General features: G+C 51.3%; 1 protein-coding gene across 1 annotated transcript; it reads left to right on the top strand.

Moving 5' to 3' along the window:
- Positions 1-16008: 16008 nt before the first annotated feature.
- MAPK8IP2 (mitogen-activated protein kinase 8 interacting protein 2) lies at positions 16009-25958 on the top strand. Its single transcript, XM_065946021.1, has 12 exons — positions 16009-16263; positions 17161-17266; positions 18612-18893; positions 19027-19120; positions 19206-20423; positions 20711-20786; positions 20913-21085; positions 21167-21276; positions 22012-22116; positions 22233-22303; positions 24820-24918; positions 25252-25958. Exons 1-12 carry the CDS (start codon positions 16199-16201, stop codon positions 25322-25324), a joined length of 2472 nt encoding a protein of 823 aa, XP_065802093.1. The 5' UTR covers positions 16009-16198; the 3' UTR covers positions 25325-25958.
- The last annotated feature ends 54 nt before the right edge of the window (positions 25959-26012 follow it).

A 26012-nucleotide genomic window follows, 5' to 3' on the forward strand; every position in this document is an offset into this window, starting at 1 on the left:
CCCCTGCTCAGGGCGACGGCCAATGGCGTCTCTCTCTTGGCCTGGCCGCCAGAGAGATAGGCCGTTGTTTGGACCGCAACCCGGAAGCAGGAAATGGCGCGGGCCAATGAGAAGCGTTGTGAACGGTCGGGTCACGTGGGCGAATCACGTGGGCCGGTGGCGCGTCCTAGGAGCGGGTCGGAGTCTTCCGGGCGACTACCCGGCAACGTTCCCGTGAGGCAAGGTGGCCGTTCGCCAGGGTCCCGGAGCTCACAGGGCAGCGTGGGCGGCGGCGGCCCTTCGGTGAACACATTTGGCCCCCGGGGCAGTCGGGCAAGGAAGTTCAGTTCAGTCGCTCTGTCGTGTCCGACTCTTTGCGACCCCAGGAACTGTAGCAATCTATATGATTGCTGATATGTATATGATATGTATATGTATATAATATATATGATTGAATCTGTATGATAAAGCAAACTATACAGGATGGATACATGCCTGCCCTCTGGAGCATCTATACTAGTTGCAGTGGGAGGAGACAGGTGATAAACATACTAGACAATTACACATTGTGAAAGGAACTATGAAGGAAACACGCAGCATGTATTGTGACAAAGAAATGAGGTAGGAAAAGCCTTATTTTAGACCAGGTAGTGAGGGCTTTTGGTAAGGCCAGCGCAGTAGCAAAGCCAAGGTCCTATCTCTGGTTGAGTTCAGTCGCCCAGTCGTGTCCCGTTCTTTGCAACCCCGTGGACTGCAGCATGCCAGGCTTCCCTGTCCATCACTAACTCTCAGAGCCTGCTCAAACTCATGTCCATCGAGTCAGTGATGCCATCCAACCATCTCATCCTCTGTCGTCCCCTTCATGAGTCTGAGCAAGCCTCAGGAGATGGTGAAGGACAGAGAAGCATGGCATGCTGCAGTCCATGGGATCACAAAGAGTTGGACAGGATTAAGGGACTGAACAACAAGAACGACATGTATGGATGTGAGAGTTGGACCATAAAGAAGGCTGAGTGCCTTTTTGTTGCAGGAAGGGGGACCCCTTCCAGGGCCCGAAACTGGGCTCTTGTCTAACACTCGGAAATGAATTGTCCGAGGAGACACATGTTGACAAAGCAAGAGATTTTATTGGGAAAGGGCACCCGGGTGGAGAGCAGGAGGGTAAGGGAACCCAGGAGAACTGCTCTGCCGCGTGGCTCGCAGTCTTGGGTTTTATGGTGATGGGATTAGTTTCCGGGTAGTCTTTGGCCAATCATTCTAATTCAGAGTCTTTCTTGGTGGCGCACGCATCGCTCAGCCAAGGTGGATGCTAGCAAGAGGGATTCTGGGAAGTGGACGGACAGGTAGTGTCTCCTTTCGATCTTTCCCGAACTCTTCCGGCTGGTGGTGGCTTATTAGTTCCGTATTCCTTATCAGGATCTCCTGCCATAGAACAACTCATGCAAATGGTTACTATGGTGCCTGGCCAGGGTGGGCAGTTTCAGTCAGTGTACTTCCCCTAACATTTTGAGTGCTGAAGAATTGATGCATTTGGACTATGGTGTTGGAGAAGACTCTTGAGAGTCCCTTGGATAGCAAGGAGATCAGACGAGTTGGTTCTAAACAAATCAACTTTGAATATTCTTTGGAAGAACTGATGCTGAAGCTGAAGTTCCAATACTTTGGCCACCTGATGCAAAGAGCTGACTCACTGGAAAAGACTCTGATGCTGGGAAAGGTTGAGGGCCAGAGGAGAAGGGGGTGGCAGAGAATGAGATGGTTGGATGGCATCATTGACTGGATAAACGTGAGTTTGAGCAAACTCCAGGAGATAGTGAAGGACAGGGAAGCCTGGCCTGCTGCAGTCCATGGGATCACAGTCAGACAGGACTAAGTGACTGAAGAACAACCACGAAAGTTCCACTTGAAAAAAGTTTTCCCTTAAAAAGAAATAGAAGCTCATTTTACAGTGAAAAATGTACAACAGTGTATGAGTTGCCATTTGTTGTTGTTCAGTCACTCAGTCGTGTCTGACTGTTTGTGACCCCATGGATTGCAGCAACACAGTTCAAAAGCATGAGCTGCCCTGGGGCCACCACTGCTGTAACATTCTGCATTACCTGTGGGCAGCCGGGCTAATGGAAAGAAGGAATGCCTTCTTAAAGACTTAGGTAAAGTCCCAGCTCTAGGGCAGTGTCTTGAGGGTTTGGGGTACATACACTGAATACTGCGGTAGGTAAAACATGTGCATCCAGAAGCAACGACGCAGGTCCAAGAGCCCAGGGGTTTGAACTACCTATCTCTCACTGTCATTCTCAGTGACTCAGTTGCAGAGTTAGCAACTTCTGTCTCTGTAACATTAAGCTCTGCTGGGTTAGACCCCTTGGTTCCCAGGTCGGGAACACTTCCAAAGGGGACTTCCTCTGCTTCCAGGGAAGGACACCTCTCCGAACCAGGATCTGCAAATTCCACCAGGTCACTTTGATCTCCTCATGCTGGCGAACCAGCAGGCAAAGAAGGAGGGGATAATAGATCCCGATTATTAAGAGTAGATAGGGTTGCTGCTACTTAATGGGGCAATCAGGAGTTGGTATGCATGGAGACCAAAGCATGTTTAATACCCATTCATCTGAAACTATTCTAGTAAACTGAAGAGGCGGGAATGCTTCATAACTCATTTTTAAGGCCAGCATCACCCAGATTACAAAACCAGATAACAACACACACATGGCACCATGTCCGATGAACACAGATTGAAAAATCCTCAACAAAACACTAGCAAACCAAATACAATACATTAAAAGGACCATACACCATGATCAAGTGGGACTTTTCCCAGGGATTCAAAGATGGTTTGGTATCCACAAATCAATTTATATAATATACCACATTAATAAGACAAAGGATGAAAACCTTATGATTTTCTCAACAGATGAAGATAAAGGATTTGATTCGACACCCATTTATGATTTAAAAAAAGTAACGTGAGCATAGAAGGAATGTACCTCAACATAATAAGGGCCATACATGATGATGGGTTTGATCCCTGGATTGGGAAGATCCCTGGAGAAGAAAATGGCAACCCACTCCAGTTTTCTTGCCTGAAAAATTCCATGGACAGAGGAACCTGGAGGGCTTACAGTCCATGGGGTCATGGAAGAGTTGGATACGACTTAGCAGCTAAACAACAGCAACAGGATGAGCCCATGGCTAACATCATAGTCAGTGGAGAAAAATTGAAACAGTTACCTCTAAAACCAGAAGCAAGACAAAATTGCACACCCTCACCACTCTTATTCAATGCAGTATTGGAAAACCTAGCAAGAGCAGTTAGGCAAGATAAAGAAATAAAAGGCATCCAGATTGGAAAGGAAGAAGTAAAACTACCACTATTTGCAGTTGACATGATTTTGCATATAGTAAAACCTAAAGACCCCACCACAAATATTAGAAATAATGGACAGATCTGAAGGAGCAAGATATGGGTAGGGGATTAAGAAGTACAATCTACCTCTTTATACCTATGTATAAAGTAAATAATCTACAAGGATATATTGTACAACACAGGGAATAAAGCCAATATTTTATAATAACTATAAATGGAGTATAAACTTTAAAATGATGAATCACTATGTTGTACACCTGGAATTTATAAATCAATGTACCTCAATAAAAAAAAATCTTTGAAAAGATTTCTGTGAAGTTATAAGGAGTTTCAACTTTAGCTTCCTGATAATAAATGTGATATTTTAAAATTTTCTGGGAAAAAATAAATAATCAATATGGTAAAATTGTGGGGCACAAAATCAACATAAAAAAGTCTGTTGCATTTAGGGAATACCCTGGTTGACCAGTGATTAGGACTCCATGCTTTCACTGCCAAGGGCCCAGGTTTGATCCCTGGTCCAGGAACTAAGATTCCATGCCATGTGGCATGACAAAAAAAAAATTACTACTACATTTCTATTTGTTAACAATGAGCTAACATAAAGAGAAATTAAGCAAAAAAAAAAAAAAATTCCAAAAAGATTTCTGTTCTTTCTAATTTGTTTCTTCTCCTCTGTTCCAGCCTTTTACATTTAGCTTATTTTTGTTTTTATATTAGAGTTCATTTCTTGAGACAGCCAGTAGTTGGGTCTCATTTTTTATACAGTCTAACCATCTCTGCATTGTAACTTAAGAGTTTATAAGATTTCTATTTAATGAAATTGACATCTTGGTCTTAAAATTACCATGTTGCTATTTGTTTTATATTTGTCCCATCTTTGTTTTATTTATCTTTCTTTTTTTTAAACCTTTGCTTTACTTATTACCTTTTTTTAAAAAAAAAAGTTCCTTGATCTTTTTTAAAAAACATAATTTATTTATTTTTGACTGTTCACCAAGGAAGCCCTGTTTATCTTAGTTTTGCTTTCTTATTAAACAAATCTGTTTCAAAATTCCATTTTATCTTCAATCAGCTAACTGGCTATATCTCTGTTAATTATTATGATTATTTTTTGCCATGCCGCACAGTATGCAGGATCTTAGTTTCCTGACTAAGGACCGAACCCATGCCCCCTGCATTGGAAGCATGGAGTCTTAATCACTGGACCACCAGGCAAGTCCCTCTGTGATTTTTAATGTGTATTCTTTAGATTTTCTAGTATACATTTTTAGATTATCATTGTCTACTCTCAAGTAATAATAATCTCACATATGAGAATCTCAGTCATTAAGTCATGTCCAACTCTTTGCAACCCCATGAACTATATATAGTGCGCCAGACTTCCCTTTTTCTTCACTATCTCCCAGAGTTTGCTCAAACTCATGTCCTTTGAGTCAGTGATGCCATCCAATGATCTCATCCTCTGTCATCCCCTTCTCCTCCTGCCCTCAGTCTTTCCCAGCAAGAGGGTCTTTTAGACTTTTCCCCTCAGGTGGTCAAAGTATTGGAGCTTCAGTTTCAGCATCAGTCCTTCCAATGCATATTCAGGATCAATTTCCTTTAGGATAGACCGGTTTGTTCTTGCAGTCCAAGGGACTCTCAAGACTCCTCTAGCACCACAGTTCGAAAGCATCAATTCTTCGGCACTCAGCCTTCTTTATGGTCCAACTCTTACATCCATGCATGACTCCTGAAAAAACCATAGCTTTAGCTATACAGACCTCTGTTGGTACAGTGATGTCTCTGCTTTGTTAATACGCTGTCTAGGTTTGTCATAGCTTTTCTTCCAAGGAGCAAGCGTCTTTTAATTTCATGGCTGCAGTCACCATCTGAAGTAATTTTGGAGCACGAGAAAATAAAGTCTGTCACTGTTTCCATTGTTTCCCCATCTATTTGCCATGAAGTGATGGGACTAAGATGCCATGATCTTAGTTCCTTGAATGCTGAGATTTAAGCCAGCTTTTTCACTCTCCTCTTTCACCCTCATCAGGAGGCTCTTTAGTTCCTCTTTGCTTTCTGCCATTAGAGTGGTATCATCTGCATGTATGTGCTCAGTCACTTCAATTGTTTTTGACTCTTTGCAACCCAGTGGCCCCCCAGGCTCCTCTGTCCATGGGATTCTCTAGGCATGAGTACTGGAGTGGGTTGCTGTGCCCTCCTCCAGGGATCATTTGCATATCTGAAGTTTTTGATATTTCTCCTGGCAATCTTGATTCTGGCTTGTGGTTCATCCAGACTGGCATTTCACATGATGTACTGTGCATAGAAGTTGAATAAGCAGTTGAAACATACAGGCTTGATATATTCGTTTCCCAGTTTTGAACCAATGAGTTGTTCCATATCAGGTTATAACTATTCCTTCTTGCCCTGAATACAGGTTTCTCAGGAGACAGGTAAGGTTGTCCAGTATTCCTGTCTGTAACAATTTTCCAGTTTGTTGTGATCCACACAGTCAAAGGCCTTAGCATAGTTAATGAAGCAGAAGTAGATTTTTTTGGGAATTCCTTTGCTTTTTCTATGACCCAGTGGATGTTGGCAATTTGATCTGTGGTTCCTGTGCCTTTTCTTTTTTAAAATTTTATTTATTTATTTTTGGCTGTGCTGGGTCTTTGTTGCTGTGTGCACATTGGCTTTCTCTAGTTGCGATGAGTGGGACTACTCTCTGGTTGCGTGTTCAGGCTTCTCATTGTGGTGGCTTCTCTTGTTGTAAAGCACAGGCTCTGGGGCCCGTGAGCTTCAGTGGCTGCGGCGCGTGGGCTCAGTGGTAGTGCTGAATGGGCTTAGTTGTTCTGTAGCCTGTGAAATCTTCTCAGACCAGGGATTGAACCTGTGGCCCCTGCATTGGCTGGTGGATTCTTTACCACTGAGCCACCAAGGAAGTCCTCCTCTATCTTTTGTAAATCCAGTTTGTACATCTGGAAGTTCTCAGTTCACATACTGTTGAAACCTAGCTTTAAATATTTTGAGCATTATGTTGCTAGAAATGAGTGCAATTGTATGGTAGTTTGAACATTCTTTGGCATTGCCTTTCTTTGGTTTAGAATGAAAATTGACCTGTTCCAATCTTGTGGCTTCCCTGGTGGCTCAGAGGGTAAAGCGGCTGCCCGCAGTGCAGGAGACCTGGGTTCTACCCCTGGGTCGGGAAGATCCGCTGGAGAAGGAAATGGTGACCCACTCCAGTACTCTTGCCTGGAAAGTCCCATGAACGGAGGAGCCTGATAGGCTACAGTCCGTGGGTCGCAAAGAGTCGGACACGACTGAGCGACTTCACTTCAATCTTGTGACCACTGTTGAGTTTTCCAAATTTTCTGGCATAGTGAGTGCAGCACTTGCACAGCATCATCTTTTAGGATTTGAAATAGCTCAGCTAGAATTCCATCATCTCCACTAACTTTATTTCTAGTGATGCTTCCTAAGGCCCGTTTGACTTCACATTCCAGGGTTAGGTGAATGACCATACCATCAGAGTTGTCCGGGTAATTAAGACCTTTTTTGTGCAGTTCTTCTGTGTATTCTTGCCACCTCTTCTTAATCTCTTCTGCTTCTGTTAGGTTCTTGCCGTTTCTCTCCTTTATTGTGCCCATCTTTGCACCAAATCTTCCCTTGGTATCTCCAATTTTGTTTCTGAACAGTTTTATTCCTTTGATTTTGGCCGTACCGTGTTTGTTGCCGCACAGCCTTTTCTCTGGTTGTGGCAGCGGCTACTCTCTAGTTGCAGTGTGCAGGATCCTCACTGGAGTGACTTCTCTTGTGGAGCTCACACTTTAGGCTGCATGGTCCTCAGTAGTTGCGGTTTCACTGCCACAGTGGCTCCCAGGCTCCAGGGCACAGGCTCAGTAGTTGTGGTCCACGGGCTTAGTCGCTCTGCAGCATGTGGATCTTCCCAGACCAAGGAGTGAACCCATGTCTCCTGCGCTGGTGAAAGTAAAATCACTGTGTCTGATTCTTTGCTACCCTATGGTCTGTAGCCTGCCAGGTTCCTCCATCCATGGGATTTTCCAGGCAAGAATACTGGAGTGGGTTGCCATTTCCTTTTCCAGGGCTTTTTCCAACCCAGGGATGGAACTCAGGTCTCCTGCATTGCAGGCAGACTCTTTACCTTCTGAACCACCAGGAAATTCCTGCATTAGTAGGTGGATTCTTTACCACTGAGCTCCCAGGGAAGCCCTCTCCAATTTTCTTGAAGAGATCTCTAGTCTTTCCCATTTTATTGTTTTCCTTTATTTCTTTTCATTGTTCACTTGCAAAGGCTTTCTTCTCTCTCCTTGCTATTCTTTGGAACTCTGCATTCAGTTGGGTATATTTTCCCCTTTCTCCTTTGCCTCTGGAGCATAGACTTGGATTACTCTGTTGTTGAATGGTTTGCCTTGGAAACAGAGATCATTTTGTCATTTTTGAGATTGCACCCACGTACTGCGTTTCAGACTCTTGTTGGCTATTAGGGCTACTCCATTTCTTCTAAGATCAGACTCTCACAATAGCGTGTTTCCAGTTCTTCCTCCCTTCCCTTGTGCTGTTGTTGTGTGTTTTACTCACACATGTTTAAACTCCACATTGCCAGTTTAAAAAGTGTGTACAGTCCATTACACTGTAAAGAAATTCGAGCACACAAAAAAGGGTCACCCTCAGTCCTCTTTACTCCTCTGTGTAGACCCAGGTTCTCCTCTGTTGTGTTTTATTCATTCTACAGAACTTATTTTAATATTCTTTGTATTGTGGATATGCTAGTGAAAAAGTATCTCAGATTTTGTTTGTCTGTAGTTGTTTTTAATTTCACTGTTACTTTTTGGAGGATATTTTCACTGCATGTAGAATACTAAGTTGACAAGTGTTTTCCTTTTAGCAATTTAAGGATGTCATTCCATTTATTATGGTTTACATTGTTTCTTATGGGAAACTAGCAAAAAAATCTTATCTTTATTTCCTGATGTGCATGCATCTTTTTTTTTCCTGTTTTTAAATACTTTCTTGATATTATTAATTTTTAGCAACTAGATTATTATATGTTTTCAAGTAGTTTATTTTGTGTTTATCCTACTTGAGATTTGTTGAGTATTTTGGACCTGTGGGTTTATAGTTTGCAAAACCTTTGGAAAATTTTCAGCCATTATTTCTTTGAATACATTTGTGTGTGTTCCTATTTTGTGTCTCCAATTATACTGCCTGACATTTTCCCAGTGGTCAATGAGGCTTGGTTAATTTAAAAAATTTTTTTCCTTTCTGCTTCAATTTGGATAGTTTCATTTTACATACTGAATTTTCATTTCCCACAGTTCCATTTGATTCTTTTTTTTTGTCTTCCCTTTATTTGCTCATTGTGTTTGTTTCCTATAAATTCTTGAGTATATTATATAACAGTTGTTCTAAACTCCATGGTTGTTAATTCCATCATTTCTGTCCTTTCCAAGTCTGTTTTGACTGATATTTTTCTCTCCAGATTGTTCCTGCTTCATTGTAAGTTTGGGAATTTTTTTTTTTTTTAATTGGATGCAGGACAAAAGTGCTTGGATTTCATTATCTTCCTCTAAACAGTATTGAAGTTGGTTTTGGAAGTCAGTTAAGTGTCTTGTGAATCAGCTTGATTCTTCTTAGGTTTGTTTTAGAACTGTTAGCCTCAGTCCACAGTGGTCTCTGTTCAGGGGCTAGTGTCACACGAGCTTTTGGAATTTCTGCCTTATAGTTTCCTAATAGGTTTTCTTTAAACAGCCTTATAGAATTTTATTCTACGTAAGCACGATTGAGCATTTACTAAAACTCATGGGGATCCTATTTTAGATTTCTGGAATTTTTTCTCTGAATTGATCCCTTTTCTTTATTATTTTTATCTGAAAATTCCAAATACCTCAGCCTCCCCGAAGTCTTGACTTCTGTCTCTAAGCTCATCAAGGCCCCCCCAAATTGGGCCTCTTCTGTGCATTGCAACCTGTAAGTGCCTCCAGGGCAATCGTAGGCTTTATGTAATTTGTTTCGTGTTGGTGATCACAGTCCTGTTCTGTCCTTTATCCAATATCTGAAAATCCTTGCTTTTAATATTTTGTTCATTTTTCTGGATTTCACCCCTTTGGCAAGTGGGCAAGCCCAATAATGTTATTCTGTGATGACTAGAAGCCATTTTTAAAATCACAATTAATTGCTGAATGTTATAAGAATCACATCTGTTGACATAATCACACAGTGTTCCTTTCTTTATCCATGAATGTATTGGATTACCATTAAAAATGAAAGTAAGATGTTGAGCCATCCTTGAATTTCTGGGTTAAATCCATGGGGTCAAGATGCATTTACAAAAATAAGCTGTTGCATTTTGCTAGCTGATACTTTGTTGGGACTTTTGCACATGCTTATTAATGAAATAGACATATAATCCATTAAGTTTCTTGAACTATTCTTACCACATTGTAGCTTCATAAAATGAGTGGAGATGTAGTGTGGTGAGCTAGATTCCTAAATGGAACTTCCTGCTGAAAATGGTTAAAAATCTAGTATAAACTATTTTTCTTAAGAACTGTTTTCTAAGAACACTGATGAAGTAAGAAAGTAGTGACTAAAGAAGACCAGAAACCCAGAGGGACGAGTGGAGTGCTGCATGTCACTTCTGATCAGAGGTGTTTGGTGAACCAAGAACATTTGGATTGGGGGTTTATAGCCTATGCCCTGTTGAATAGTGTCCATCCCCTTCCCCCTCCCCAAATTCATAACTACTCAGAACCTCAAAATGTGACTTTGTTTAGAAATAGGGTCTTTGCAGATGAAATTAGTTAAGATAGCATCTCACAAGCTGGAATCAAGATTGCTGGGAGAAATATCAACAACCTCAGATATGCAGATGATACCATTTCAATGGCAGAAAGTGAAGAGGAACTAAAATAAAAAGCCTCTTGATGAAGGTGAAAGAGGGGAGTGAAAAATCTGGCTTAAAACTCAACATTCAAAAAATGACTATCATGGCATCTGATCCTATCACTTCATGGGAAATAGATGAGGAAAAAGTGGAAACAGTGTCAGATTTAATTTTCTTGGGCTCCAGAATCACTGCTGATAGTGACTACAGCCTTGAAATTAAAAGACACTTGCTCCTAGGAAGAAAAGCTAAGACAAACGTAAACAGCATATTATAAAGCAGAGACATCACTTTGCCAACAAAGGTCTGTCTAGTCAAAGCTACTATAGTTTTTCCAGTAGTCATATATGAATGTGAGAGTTGGACCATAAAGGAGGCAGAGTGCTGAAGAATTGATGCTTTCAAACTGTGGTGTTGGAGAAGACTCCTGAGAGTCCCTTGGACAGCAAGGAGAACAAACCAGTCAATCCTAAAAGAAATCAACCCCGAATATTCATTGGAAGGACTAATGCTGAGGTTGAAGCTCCAGTATTTGGCCACCTGATGTGAAGAGCTGACTCGCTGGAAAAGACCCTGATGCTGGGAAAGATTGAGGGCAAGAGGAGAAGGGGGCGACAGAGGATGAGGTAGTTGGATGGCATCACTGACTCAATAGACATGAGTTTTAGCAAACTCGGGGAGATAGTGAAGGACAGGAAAGCCTGGTGTGCTGCAGACTTGACTTAGTGACTCAACAACAAGGTCATACTCAATTGGGCTTCCCAGGTGGCTCAGTGATAACGAATTTGCCTGACAATGCAGGAGATGCCAGAGACTTGGGTTCCATCCCTGGGGTGGGAAGATCCCTTGGAGGAGGAAATGGCCTTTCACTCCAGTATTTCTGCCTAGATAATTGCATGGACCGAGGAGCCTGGTGGGCTACAGCTCTTGGGGTTGCAAAGAGTCAGACACCACTGAGTGACTAACACTTTCACTTCTTAATCCAATGACTGGTGTCCTTAAAAGAAGAGGGAAATTTGGATACAAACACAGAAACATAGGAGAGAAGGTCATGTGACAATGCAAGCAGACACTAAAGTGATGCCTCCACAAGCCAAGGAGTCCCAGCAACCACCGGATGGCAGGAAGAGGCAAGAGAAAACCCTTTCCTAACACCTTTTGAAAGAGCATGGATTGCTGGCTGTTAAGGGACCAGTCTGCCTGGTTTTGAGCTTCTAGACCTCCAGAATTGTGAGAGAATAAATTTCTGTTGTTTTAAGCCACCAAGTTTGTGGTATTTTTTATGGCAGCCCTGATGGCTCAGCAGTAGAGAATCTGCCTGCTAATAGAGATGTGGGTTGGATTCCTGGGTCAGGAATATCCCCTGAAGAAGGAAATGGAAACCCATTCCAGTATTCTTGCCTGGGAAATCCCAGGGATAGAGGAGCCTGGCAAGCTACAGTTCTTGGGGTTGCAAAGAGTCAGACATAACTTAGTGACTAAACAACAACAATAATAGGAAATTAATATGTAACCTTTGGGATGTAGAGAGCAGAGATAAAGCACAGAGCCTGCTCAAGAGGAGACACCTAATATAAGGCCAACCCTCTACAAAGCTTAGACATCAAAAGGTTAAACCCCCTGAGTAGGGTGAATCCTGCCCTTCGAGGATTGAGAAGAAAATTGACAGTTTCAGGGACTTCCCTGGTGGTCCCGTGGCTAAGGTTCCATGCTCTCAAAGCAGGGGGCCCTGGTTCGATCCCTGATCAGGGAACTAGATCTCCAATTGCTACAACTAAGAGTTCACATGCTGCAATGAAGATAAAAAAATACCAGGAGCCTCAACTAATCATATTTATTATTATTCAAATAAGTAAATATTAAAAAAAAAAGAAAGTTGACAGTTTCAAATTTGGGGGCAAAGTTTGTGTGTGTTTGAGAAAGAGAGACAGACAGAGAAAAAAGAGGTGCTGAAAATTTAGAACAAGAAGCTGGCCCTCACATGGTTTGCAGCTCAAATTCTTATGGTCGACGTAGTCTAGGAAACCTCAGGTTGGTAATTCTGTAGGTGCCTGGTAGAAGCAAACACAAGGTCTTTCTGCACATACTCTCTTTCTAGGCCTCAGAGTTTTCCATAAATACAACGCCAAGGCTAGCAAATACCTCTAAGTTTAAAAAAAGGTAATTAAACAGAAAGATAATAAGAAATCATGGCAGCTAGCCAGCAGTAAGCACAGACAGCATGTTTCAGATAATGAAGTTATCAAACAGATTTATAAAATGCCTGTGTTCAGTATAATTAAAGTAATAAAAGGCAAATTTGGAAATATGTGCAGAAACTGAAAAACTATAATGAATAGTCAAGCAATTTGAAAAGAACTTCCAAATGGAAGTTCTAAAACAAAAGATTTTAATTTAGTAAAAATTTTACTTTAATTTTAATTTTAACTAAATTTTAGATTCAGCATCCTTCACATACTAGCAGAAACACTGGCGGCACACATTGAGGCTGTATTTCTGGATCAGACCGTGCCAGTCTGAGCAGATATGGCGAGAGTGAGAATCCTAGCTGAATTTTCTTAGATGGCCCCAGTGGAGCTGGGGACCCATCTTGCTTTCTTGGCTGAAACTAGATGTTTAGATTTCAGAGACTTCAGTTCAGTCGCTCAGTCGTGTACGATTTTGCTCTGATTCACTGTCATAATTTCCTCACTGGTAGAAATCTATTTGCTGAAAGGCATAACTATTTGTGCCGATGCTCTCTTAAACCAAAAGGACGCTTTTACTGTCCTTTCCTTTAAGGTGTAACAGTATTGAAAACCCCATTGCACTGGATCCTTTATATATAGAGAGATGAGAATATATCATTTATTTTTAACACTAGATTATGCTTGTTTACTGATGGAATGATCCTGAGGAGAAGTTGACAATTCCATTAAGGGGGCTAATTTCAAGCAAAGAACTTGAGTTGACAGTGAAAAAAGTAGGAGCATCAGGAGGCTGGAGATCTGTGCTGGTTTTCTAACATGCCCTCCCTACTCCAGTTTTTTGACATTCCTACCATTGAGAAGCCAGGTCTGTGACTGCTGTCTTGAATTTGGATGGAACTGTGACTGCTTTGACCAATGGGGAGCCATATGACTTCCAAAGCTAAATCAGAAGAGGTCATGCAAGCTGTCTCCAGCCCTCCAAGGACAGTCACTGTGGGAGAAGCTCACCACTGTATCAGAAGTTCAACTACCCTGAGACTTCCATGCAGAGGCCAGGTGTGGGTGCTGGTTGATAGCCTCAGCTGAGCTCCCAGTCAACAGCATCAACTGTAATCTTGAGAGTGAACCATCTTCAAAACCCAGCTCAGTTTACCCCCAGCTATAACCAAACTGCTTGAGAAACCCCAGGCAAGAGCTTCCCACTGGAGTCCTGCCTGCGTTTACAACCCCCAGACTGTAAGCAGGATAAAGTGGTTGTTTCAGTCCTCTAAATTTGATGGTAGTTTGCTACACAGCAATAGTACCTGGAATAAGTTTCTCCACACAGCCCCCTACCCCCCCGCCCTTTGGCCATGTTGCATGGCTTGTGAGATCTTAGTTCCCTGATCAGGGATGGAACCCTGGCCCTTGATAGTAAAAGCATGGAGCCCCACCCCTGGACTGCCAGGGAATTCCCTGGAGTAAGTTTTTATGGGGTCAAAGAATTGTATCATGGTAATACCATAAGAAAGTGAGAAAAATAGACAACGGTCAGAGAATTAGGGGCTTGAAATCAAGATTCAGGAGGTGAGGTGACAGGTTATGAGAGTATTCCCAACAAGGTACAGCTCTTAAGCTTTTCATTTTTCAGTTTTACTACTGGTGTTTTTATTTTGTGTTTGTGATACCCATGCTATGTGAGTAGAGCAAAAGACAGAAGGTTTGACTTTATTAATTTCCTAGTCTATGAGAAAATTGTCAGAAAGTATTCTCTGACTTTTTAGGATTCATCTGTGATTAGGATTGCTGAGACTGTGTGCCTGTTCCATTTTCCCATAAAAGTCCAGTCAATTTTGTGTTTTGTACTAGGTTTACCATTAGTAGATCATACACCATTAGACTTGATCAGAAGTCAAGGGTGTTAGATGGGTCATTTATATGGATGTCAAAGTTCGTCAGTTCGATGACAAGACTCAAGATCAAAAGGGAATCTGGGAAGTTTAGGTCAAAGTTCTTTGAGAATTCTGAGAAGAGATCTGGAGTTTCCTGGGGAAAGCAGAGTAGTTATTGCATCCAGAGTCCTTGAACTTCAGAAATGGGGAATGTTCTTAGTGCTCCTAAAGTTGAAAAGACAGCATGATGACAAGGATTTAGTACCCCAGATGTGGTAGAGTCCACGAGCCCTCATTCATTCATTCACATATTTGCTGAGCACTTACTGTGTGCCAGGCACTGTGCTTGAAGCTGAGAGGTTCAAAGAGAGATAAAATAGTGTCTCTGCTTTCCTGTAGCTCTCAGCCATTGGGGAGGGAAAAACTTATAAATGCCTTTCTTAGAAAAGCACTGTAATTGAGGTAAAATATAAAATGGGGTTGGGCCACAAATGAGGGCACCATCTGTCTCTTCACTCTGGGCTGGAATGATTGCCACCCAAAGGACAATGTCACCTTTCCCACCTTGCATGAGCTCCTTTGCCCTGTGGTTTGCAGGCATCAGTCACTCAAGTGGCTAGTCCTTTCCTCAGAAATAATTTTCCACAGAAAAAATTTAGACAAAGAATGTCAGAACACATAATTTCCATCAAGGAAAAGAAGAATGAATTCATTGCAACCTTGTTGAAACTCCAGCCTCTTTCTATAGCCAAATCTTCTCCGTAAAGTCTCCCTAACCTGGTCCTCCAACCTGTCTTTAATAACCATATTTACAACTCTGACCTGTCGTTTCCCCATTGCAACACCATCTGATCCTCAACCCATGAACTGAGTGTCAACCATTTCTCTCTACACACAGCTCCACAAAAGCCAGAACCTACTGGTACCCTAAAGAGTGCCAGTTGCCTAGTTGGTGCTCAAGAAAGTTTTCCTAATTGAATGAAGAGAGCCTCAGGGTTATAACTTCACCTAATGCTCATCAATACCTGTATCCTGCCTGCGCAATCTGTACTGTGTACTGAAATTCCGTGTGGGCCACAGTCAACATCCTCTGTGTGATAAACTCTGTCCAGAGTGGATCAGCGCCCCTTGGGCAGATGCCCTTATCCAGCACTGCTCAGCACCCTCTGGGGGAACAGCTCCTCCAGCTCTGATCAGCACTCGGCGGGGAAACAGCTCCTGCAGCCCCAGTCCGCACGTTTTAGGGAGACATCTCCGTGGGCCAATCAGCACCCCTTGTGGGACAGCTCCGACCAGCTCTGGTCAGCACCCAGACGTGGATAGCTCCTCCAGCCCCGTTCGCGCACAGCCCACGCTCTCAGTCTGAACCACTCGGATCCGGGCTTGGGAACCCCAGGCTTCTGCTCTGATTCCCTGGGAGTCAGCGCAGCTCCCGGGGCCGCACCCACCCCTCCACGAGGCCCCGTTCCTCCGGCCCTCACACCAGCTAACCAGGGGTCTGCAAATCGACGTTCCCATCGCCAGTTCCTCGCGAATTGATGCCCCATCCCCACCAATCTGCTTCCCACCTGCCCCCACCCCAAAGAACCAAGCCACACGCGCGCCTCTCCAACCCGAGCCCCAGTCAAACCATCTCGCCTCCTCCAACCAGCTTCCCCGCCGTCCCCTCCGCCCTCCCCCGGCCCGCCCTCCTCCCCTCCCCCGGCCCGCCCCGCGCCCGGTCCCCCGCCCCCGGCTCGCTGCCGCGGCGTCCTGGCGTCGAGGTGTGCTGGCGGCGGGGTGTCGCAGGGCGTGTCGCGAGGTGACCGGGGGCGGGCTGAGGACGGGCGGGCGGGAGCGACGGAGGGCGCGCGGGGCCGGCGCTCCGGGCACCCCTCCCCCGCCGCGGTCGGCAGGCCTTTCCCCGGAGAAGATGGCGGATCGGGCGGAGATGTTTTCTCTGTCCACCTTTCACTCGCTGTCGCCGCCAGGCTGCAGGTACGCACTCGGGCGCCCGGGCCCTCCCCTGCCCGCCGCTCCCCTTCCGACCCCGTCCCCAGACTCCGCCGGCCCGACCCTGCCACCCCGCCCGCGCCGCCTTTGGGGCCACAGCCCCAGAGCCTCTCTGGCCCCGAGGCCCACTTGCTCCCCATCCCCCACCCCCGGTTCCAGGTCTCTCCACTTTGTCCTCCCCAGTGACCGCCCCCACCCCCATCCCAGGTTCCTCCCGGGATCCGGTGCTGCAGCCAACGCGAACTCCTCCTCCGGAGGCGGAGGTCGTGGGCCGAGCCTGGGGGGCGGCCTGCCTGGCGGGGTGCTGAGCACGCTCTGTGCCCGGCAGTGTCCTTTTGGCCTTGCCGGGCCTCTGTGGTGGAGGCCTGGCCTGGTCTGCAGGGGGAGCCTGGGGGAAGGGACTAGGGTGGGGAGAGGGCTGGACCTCGGGATGTGGGCCGGTCTCGGGCAGGAAGAGCGGACCGAGGGGCTGAATTCCGCCCCGGAGCAGGCTCGATCCCTCCCCCTCCTCCGGCTGCTGCAGCTTCAGCCCCCCCCTCCCCCTTCGCGGCTCAGCCCGACTCCCCGGAGGCTGAGGCTGTGACCCAGAGGGGCCCGGAGCTGAGCGCAGTGGGAGGAGAGGCTGCCGGCTCTGAGGAGGGCTGGGGGCGAGTGCTTCCTCTGGGCCGGTGGTGGGTCCGATTGTGGGGGACATACCCTGGAGAGCAGGGCTTAAGCTCCAGGATAATGGCAGGATGCGGGTGTGGGAGTTGGGGGCTCTGATTGTGGGGCCGAGGAGCTGGGGTGGGGGCCTCCCTTGGCCCCTCCTTAGGACCAGTTCTCAGGCAGGGAGTCCAGGACTGACGGCTCTCTCAGGAGCCCTGTCCTTGCTCTCCTCTCCAGGCCTCCACAGGACATAAGCCTGGAGGAATTTGACGATGAAGATCTGTCTGAGATCACTGATGACTGCGGTCTGGGCCTCAGCTATGACTCCGACCACTGCGAGAAGGTGGGGAGAGGGCTGGAGGCAGAGAGCCCTCTCACAGGAGAGCCTCGCTTAGCTTCTGCTCAGCATTCTCTTGGGCGGGTCTTAGCTCAGCCTTGAGACAGCATCCTTTGGGGGCGGGGGAGGGCTCTCTCTCTCTCTCTCTCTCTCTCTCTCTCTCTCTCTCTCTCGGCCTCTAGACTTGTGGGCCCTTTGATACCTGACACCTCTTTGCCTAAGAGCGGCCCACTGAGGACCTTCCCCAGCAGTCCCTGCCTGGCCTCCTCCATGGGCTGGACTGGGGGAGGGAAGATGTGCCTCGCTCTGGGGCCTCTGGTCTCAGATCGACCCCCTTCCAGCTGCCAACTCATCTCCTCAGCCCTGTCCCCGCCTCTCTAGCCTCTTAGCCTTCTGTCTCCTCCCCTGAAGTTCCCCTCCCCCCATCTCCTCCTCCTCCCTGTCTCTTCACGTTTTTGTTTTCATTCAAGAACGTTTCTGAACAACTCCCATGTGGCAAGTGCTAGAGGCTTCCAGGTGCCTGGGAAGACAGCAGGACAGGTGTGGCTCTCGCCCTTGGGAGTTTATAACCTAGTAGGGGAGGAAGACAGGTGAGAGACAATGGCTGCCTGAGTCTCAGCATCTGGATTCCAGTGAGGGGACACATGGTGCGATGAGGGGCGCCCATCCAGGACTGAGGCCATTAGGGAGATTTTCCAGTGGAAACACACGGCCATGCCCTTAGGGAAGACTAGCAGGAGCTGGCAGATGAGGGCGCTGTACCAGAGGGACTGGCGCAGAGGCATTGCTGGCAAGGGATGTAGTGGGCCGCAGGTCCTGAGGCTGGTGCAGGTTTGGTGAAGCCTGGTGCTGGTGCTCTTTGCTTCACGCATTCATTTCATATTTACTGAGCTTCTATGTGGGCCCGGTCCTGTTCTTGGTGGGAGTCGGGGTACCCCAGTGTACAATATGGACATGGCCCTGTCCTGGTGGGGCTTGCAGCTTGCTGCGGAGACAGATGCAAACTCTCCTGTAATTATGAGTTGTGTTAAAATGCTTTGAAGGAAAAAGTAGTGGTGTTAAATGTGATGGGGTTTGAGGGTGGGATAAGGCTGGCAGGTGGGTTGGAGCCACTTTGAGAATCTGTCACCAAGACTTAGGAGTTTGGGCTCTTATTTACTAAGATCCTCCTCTTAAGCTGATTTTAAATAAAGCAAAAACCAAAAACTGCTCTGTTGGTGGAAAGCAGAGTGGTCTGGAGGGAGGTTTCCTCCCTTGACTTGTGGCTTCCTGCTTTCACCTTTCCTGGCACCTGGCACCCCAGGTCGCTGTCCCGCTGCGGCCCAGCTCTGCCCTGTCCTTCTTCCTGCAGGACAGCCTTGCCTTGGGGCGTTCGGAGCAGCCGCACCCCATCTGCTCCTTCCAGGATGACTTCCAGGAGTTCGAGATGATTGATGACAATGAAGAGGAGGAAGAAGAGGAGGACGAGGATGAGGACGAGGAGGAAGAGGAGGAAGGAGAGGGGGAGGGCAAGGAGGGAGGAGGCCCTGACTCAGAGACCCCCGCCCCGGAGCCCCTGATCCCTTCCCCTTCCCTAGAGGAACCTCACAAGCATCGGCCCACCACGCTCCACCTGACAACGCTGGGAGCCCAGGTGAGCCGCCAGGCCCAGAGCTCCCCCTGTTTCCCGGAGTGGGGGGCTCTGGTGCCCACAGCCACCTGCCCCCTCCTGCCCCCGAGGACGCGGCACTCAGCGCCGCTCTCCCCCCGCCCCTCCCCCACCCCAGGACTCGCTGAACAACAATGGAGGGTTTGCTCCCGGGCCTCCGGCCTCCAGGCAGGAAACAGCGCTGGGCCCAGCAGCACAGGAGCCTGTCCGAGGTGAGCAGGGCCGCGGTGGGGGTGGGGGAGCGGCACAGGAGGCGGGGGAGGGCAGGGGGGGCTGACCCGAGCCTCTGCCCTGCAGAGCCGCCCGCCCCCCTCCCGCCCACCGACACGGGGCCCTGCGGGGCGCAGCCACCCGTGCGCCCAGGCTGCGACTCCGAAGGAAACCAGCCGGCAGGGCCCCTGGTGCCCGGTGGGGCCTCCCCCTCCTCGGATCCGGGTATCGAGGCCGACCTGGGCAGCGGCTCCAGCGGAGGCCGCGGGGGCCGGCGCGGCAGCCAGGACCTGTCGTCCCCGGGCTCCGACTACGAGGACGTGGGGGGCGCGCGCCTGGGGCGCATGATTTCGTCCATCTCGGAGACCGAGCTGGAGCGGAGCAGCGACGACGGCAGCAGCAGCAGTGGCCGCTCCTCTCACCTCACCAACTCCATCGAGGAGGCCTCGTCACCGGCCTCGGAGCCCGAGCCGGAGCCCGAGCCGGAGCGCGAGCCCCCGCGCCGCCCCGCCTTCCTGCCGGTGGGCCCTGAGGACACCAACAGCGAGTACGAGTCCGGGTCCGAGTCGGAGCCGGACCTCAGCGAGGACGCCGACTCGCCCTGGCTGCTCAGCAACCTCGTGAGCCGCATGATCTCCGAGGGTTCCTCGCCCATCCGCTGCCCCGGCCAGTGCCTGTCCCCCTTGCCGCGCCCTGCCGGGGAGCCTGCCTCGCCCACCGGCGAGGCCCCAGGGGCGGTGGTGCCGGCGCCGGGCGGCGTGGAGCTGGTGGACATGGAGACGCTGTGTGGGCCACCGCCGCCCGCGCCCCCCGCCCCTCGGCCCGGCCCCGCGCAGCCCGGGCCCTGCCTTTTCCTCAGCAACCCCACGCGCGACACCATCACCCCGCTGTGGGCCGCCCCGGGTCGCCCTGCCCGCCCGGGCCGCGCCTGCTCCGCCGCCTGCTCGGATGAGGAGGAGGACGAGGAGGACGAAGAAGAAGAGGATGAAGCTGAGGCTAAGGCGGCGCCCCCCGGGGGCCGGGGAGCGGGCCCCGCGGCACTGGACGCCTCACTGGTGTACGACGCGGTCAAGTACACGCTGGTGGTGGACGAGCACACGCAGTTGGAGCTGGTGAGCCTGCGGCGCTGCGCCGGCCTGGGTGAGGACAGCGAGGAGGACAGCGGCGAGGCCAGCGAGGAGGAGGCGGGAGCCGTGCTGCTGGGCGGTGATCAGGGCCCCGGGGACGCCTCCCCAGACAGCCCGGACCTCACCTTCTCCAAGAAGTTTCTCAACGTGTTTGTCAACAGCACCTCTCGATCTTCCAGTGAGTGAGAAGGGGGGAAGGGGGTGGTTCCAGGGGAGCAGGCTGGCTACTCCGCCCGGTGCATGTAGATCGATCCCCAAGGGCCAGGACAGCCTGAGGGTCTGCCGGTGGTCAGCGCCGGGCACTGCCCTCTTACCCAGCACCTGGGTGGGGGCTTTCCCGGGCTCCCCCGGGGGCGGGGAGGCTGCTCTGTCTCCAGCCCCAGACACACCAGGGGGCCGCGGGGAGGGGGCTGCGGCCGGGCTTCCAGCAACTCCTGAGTCTTCCTCTCTGTTTCTGTCTCTCAGGCACCGAGTCTTTCGGCCTCTTTTCATGCCTGGTCAATGGGGAGGAGAGAGAGCAAACGCACAGGGCTGTTTTCAGGTACAGCCACCCCCCTTGCTGGCGCTGACCCTCAGCCCGAGTCTCAGACCCTCCAGGACCCTGGTGGACACAGCCCTGCCCTCCTGCCCCTGCCCTAGTGACCTCCCACCTCTGACCCAACCTCAGGTTCATTCCCCGCCATCCCGATGAGCTGGAGCTGGACGTGGACGACCCGGTGCTGGTGGAAGCTGAGGAGGATGACTTCTGGTTCCGTGGCTTCAACATGCGCACGGGCGAGCGCGGGGTCTTCCCCGCCTTCTATGCCCACGCGGTGCCCGGGCCTGCCAAGGACCTGCTGGGTGAGGCCCCTTCCCTAAGGGGCATTTTGTCACCCAGACCCTCTCTTGCTCACCTAACCCAGGCCCCTTGTGACCCTTTAGGGAGCAAGCGGGGTCCCTGCTGGGTGGAGCGCTTTGACGTCCAGTTCCTGGGCTCCGTGGAGGTGCCTTGTCACCAGGGCAATGGCATCCTGTGTGCAGCCATGCAGAAGGTCAGTCGGGTTGGGGGTGGGGCTGGCTCAGCCCTTGGAGGCCTCGAGCCTGGGACCCCCAGCGCTGACGGAGGGGCCTGGCAGACAGGCTGAGGGCAGCGCAGTGGCTGTTCCCCGGCACCATCCCACTGACCTCCCCCCGCAGCCCATCCTAGTCGTGTCTGGAAATCAAGACCAGCTCTCTCAGAGCCCTCTCTGGGGTCTCATTTGATAGTTGCTCAATTGTGTCCGACTCTTTGTGACCCCATGGACTGTAGCCCGTCTGACTCCTCTGCCCATGGAATTCTCCAGGCAAGAATACTGGAGTGGGTTGCCATTTCCTTCTCCAGGGGATCTACCTGATCCAGGGATAGAACCCAGGTCTTCTGCACTGCAGGCGGATTCTTTACCGTCTGAGCCACCGAGAATACAATTTGCTTGCTCATTATTCCCTCGGTGGACACTCAGGAGGGCCTGCCTGTCTGCTGGTCCTGAGACGGAGCTGGGGAGCAGTAGGGGGCAGGGCAGCCCTGCCCCCGTCCTCTCACGGGACGGTTGGAGAGGGGCCCGGGGCTGTAGTCCTGGAAAGGGCCGGGAAGAAGATGGGGCAGGCCATCCTGAGACCAAGGAGCGGCCAAGACCATGCTCACATCTTCCCAAATCAGGGCCAGGGCTCTTCAGACCTAATCGAGAATATTCCCCCAGGAGGGAAGTTGATGCTTGTAGGCCCCTGAGACCTTCTCCTTGACTCTGCAGATTGCCACGGCCCGAAAACTGACCGTCCACCTGCGTCCTCCTGCCTCTTGTGACCTTGAGATCTCTCTCCGGGGCGTCAAGCTGAGCCTCAGCGGAGGACCTGAGGTGGGGATGTGGGCCCCGAGGAGGCTGGGAAGGGCGGAGCAGGTGGATCGGACGAGGTGTGTCTGGCAGGCTGGGCCGCCTCTGTCAGCTTGGCGCTCTTCTGCCGTCTCTCCTAGTTCCAGCACTGCAGCCACTTCTTCCAGATGAAGAACATCTCGTTCTGCGGCTGCCACCCCCGCAACAGCTGGTAAGAGACTGCCCCTCCCTGTGGGCCCCGCAAACCCGAGGGCCGCCCACACGCAGCCCCACTGTCCAGCAGCCCCACCCACGTGGCTCCATGAGGTGAGCCCCCACATGGCACCCACTCTGTTCTGGGCTCGGGAGACATGGGTCAGACAGGCTCTCATCTGGTCTGGGTGGGGATACACACACACAGACAAGTAAGTACTTGAAGCCCCTGTGGGGATCTGGTGGACATCTCTCTGGGGCTCCAGTGAGCAGAGACGTGGCTGAATTCTCCTGGGACTTGGGGGGCAATCGAAGACCACTCTATAAACCTTGAAACACAAGTGGGTGACAGGGTGGGTCTTCTTGGCATGGAGCCAGCTGAGCCAGGGCCGTGGGTGAGAGGCACTAGGGGGTCTTTAGGGGAGCCAGATGAGGCTGGAGGGACACAGGGTGACTGTGCCCTTCTGACTGTGCCAAGGCGCTTGTAGTTAATCCCATTGGTAGTGGGGTCGTGGGTGATGCTGTCAGGCTGACCAGCTGGCTCTGTCTACTGTGCATGTGGAGGGACCCAAGCGGTGCGCCAGAGCCAGGAGGTGCGGGGCCTCTGGGTGCCGTGCCCGGGCGGTGTCCGAGAGGTGGGGCAGCCAGGACTGAGCTGATTGGATGTAGAGGCCAATCTGGAGGGAGAGTCAGGGGTGACCTGGGCATTGAGCGGTTGGTAACACACACACCAAGAGAAGAAGGGGCATGGCGTGAACAGGCCCGACAGGCCGGCTGTGCAGCCTTCAGTTGCAGACGTGGTGAGGTTGCGGTGTCCGTTGTTACTGGGGGTCTGGAGTGTGGAAGACAGACTTCGGGGCAGGGATGTTTTGGAGCAGGCAGATAACTTTGGCCATGAGGCAGATGAGATGGCCAGGCAGAGAGGGAGGAGGTGGGAATGAGCGAGCAGCGTGTACTGGTGGGTGGAGGCTGGCCGTTCTGCCCAGCTGGACTCTGCGCGCGGTGCCAGTGAGGCACACCGCGTGGCACAGTGCTGTGTGCCCCAGATGAGGCTGGGGGCTGACCCTCAAGGCACATGGAGCCCAGCAGGGGCATGGAGACGCCGGTGGTATTTGAGGCCACAGGTCCTCAAGGGAGCCCGAGCATGAGCAGCACACTCTGTTGCCGGGGGCGGAGGCCGGGTGTGCACCGTTTACACGCTTGTGGCGGGACTAGGGGTGCTCTGCCTGAGGGCTGGGCGACAGTTTCCATCTTCAGCAGGGCAGAGCCTCGTTTGGCCACTTCTCCATTGAGAGGGAGCTGGTTTGATGGGCTGGAGAGCTGGGTAGGGGGCCAGGGCTCAGACCAGGCTGCGGGGTGGACTGTACTGAGAGGACTGGCATGCACGGCAGCCACGTGGACAGTGGCCTCGAGTGTGGCACTTGTGAGAGAAGGACAGCAGAGGGAGACAGGGCGCCACAGGCTTGGGCCTCCAGGCCAGACTCTGGCCACATGCAGCTCAGGTTCAGCGGCCGGGAGGGGGCCGAGGAGCTGCTGTCCCGGCCCAGAGCTTCCCAAAATTTGCTGCTCCAGAACCCAACCCAGGCCCCTCAGGGAGGAGGCACAGGGAGACGGTGCCAGGCAGCTCAGGGGAAGCAGGGGTGGGGTCAGCCTCTGCTGGGTGCCCGGGGTCTGGACAAGGTGGGAGTGAGTGGTAATTGAGATCACAGGTGGCAGAGAGCACGCCCAGGGCACTGCAGGCTTGCCAGTTATTAATTTAAAGAGCTTGCTTAGGAGGGTGCCTGGCACTTGCTCTGAATGCAGTCATCTGAATGTGACGCTTGAGACAAGGCCGTGACGTGTTTGTGGTCAACATGCGCATGCTGTGCTGGTGATGATGCCGTCCTGTGGATTCCCATCTGGTGGAGCCACAAAACCCTGACCCCCTGGGGTGGACTGGATAGACTGCAGCTGGGTGAGGGTCCCTCCTGCTGCAGGACTCGGACAGGTCTTCCCTCTGGACAATAATTTTTATTAATGTCTTGCTAAGAAGAAGGGCAGGTTCAGGAAAGCCGCACAGGGAACAGGACTGGGGTCACGGAGCTGGGGTATAAGCTTCTCCTTCAGGAAGATGCTTTTGCACATCAGGGCCCATATCAAGCCCACATCGGAGCCTGAAAAATACTGTGGGTGTGCAGGACTGGAGGTGGAGCAAGGCAGGCTCCGAGTGTCAGGGGAATAACGGGGACAGGCCACCGGGACACCCAGCAGAGCCAGAGGGGACCGCCTTGCCCTGCGGCCTGGCGGCAGGCTCCGGGCACTGGCTCGGGAGGAGGAAGATGCAGCTGGATACCCTTGTGGACAGATTAACAAGGATCATTAACTCCTCACGGGTGCCCAGCCCTGAGCTGCTGGACAGAGACCCAAAAGGGGCCTGATTCTTGAAATCATGTGACCCACACACTCCCCAGCGCTGCCCGCCCCCTGCGCTCTGACCCCCGGGGCTGGGGCGCATGCCCTGATGTCCCTGTGTGCTCGCTGCCCGCCCCCCCGCAGCTATTTTGGCTTCATCACCAAACACCCGCTGCTGAGCCGCTTTGCCTGCCACGTCTTTGTCTCCCAGGAGTCGATGAGGCCCGTGGCCCAGAGTGTGGGGTGAGTGGGTCTGGAGGGTGGGCCAGTGCACACGATGGCCGGACTGGGGCGGGGTGCTGACCTGGTGCCCCGGGGTGCGCAGCTGGGGGAGGGTGGGGATGAGGTTTGGGGGGCGTGGGGGCGGGATGGGGGAGGGTCAGATGATAGTGGAGGGTGTCGAGGGGCATGGGGGTGGGGGGTGGTCCTGAGTGTGGGAGCAGCATCCCGTGGGGGTACGGGAAGGCTGCACTGAAGCCAGGTCTGGGCCAGGAGGCTGAAGGGTGAAGCTGGGGCGGTGTGGCGGGCCCAGGTGGGGAGCGTGGCCGTGGGCCTGAGGACACTCTCCCCCTGAAGCCGCGCCTTCCTGGAGTACTACCAGCAGCACCTGGAGTATGCCTGCCCCACAGAGGACATCTACCTGGAGTAGCCGCCCCGCTCTCCTGCGCCGGGAGCAGCCAGGGCTGGGGCCGCCTTGGGAGGCCGCCTCAGCTTCGGCAAGGACTGCACTGGGGGCCCGTGGGGCCTGACGCCTGGGGGGCTGCGGGGCCGTGCGGGATTGCGCGTCCTTGTCCGGGGGGGGCCCTGCGCCTCTGACCCCCTCGTGTCCCCCTGCCGCTCGGGGCTGCCCGCACCCCCCCACCCACCCACGTCTGTCTCTGCTCCTCTGTGCTTGGAACTCACCCTCTGCTCTTCACTGTGGGGCCAGAACTGGGAGGGGCGTGGGGGGAGGAAGCTGCCAGGTGACCCCTCTTGCTCATCCCCCGTGATTTATAAAGGAGTTTTAATTTTTATAGTGAATATCAAGGGATCGTCCTGTCCTCATCATGGGGACAAAGAGAGGGCCCTCACACTGCCCCACTTGGCGCTCGGGGGACACAGGGAGGGGTTCCCCAGGAGGGCCTTGGTGGGGACTAGGAGTCGTCCCTGATGCTCACCCCGAGTCCCAGACGCTGCTAGGAGGAGGGGGCCCTGGCCCGGGCCCCAGCCACACCAGCATCTGCTTTGCCGCTGCAAACGCTCCCCGCAGTCCAGCACCTCAATAAACTCTCTGCTTGGTGTGACCCTGGCTATTTCTGGGGTGAGGGAAGCAGATATGGGGCTGGGGACCAGCCCAC

This window comes from Muntiacus reevesi, chromosome 1, assembly GCF_963930625.1.
Source record: "Muntiacus reevesi chromosome 1, mMunRee1.1, whole genome shotgun sequence".
NCBI lineage: Eukaryota > Metazoa > Chordata > Mammalia > Artiodactyla > Cervidae > Muntiacus > Muntiacus reevesi.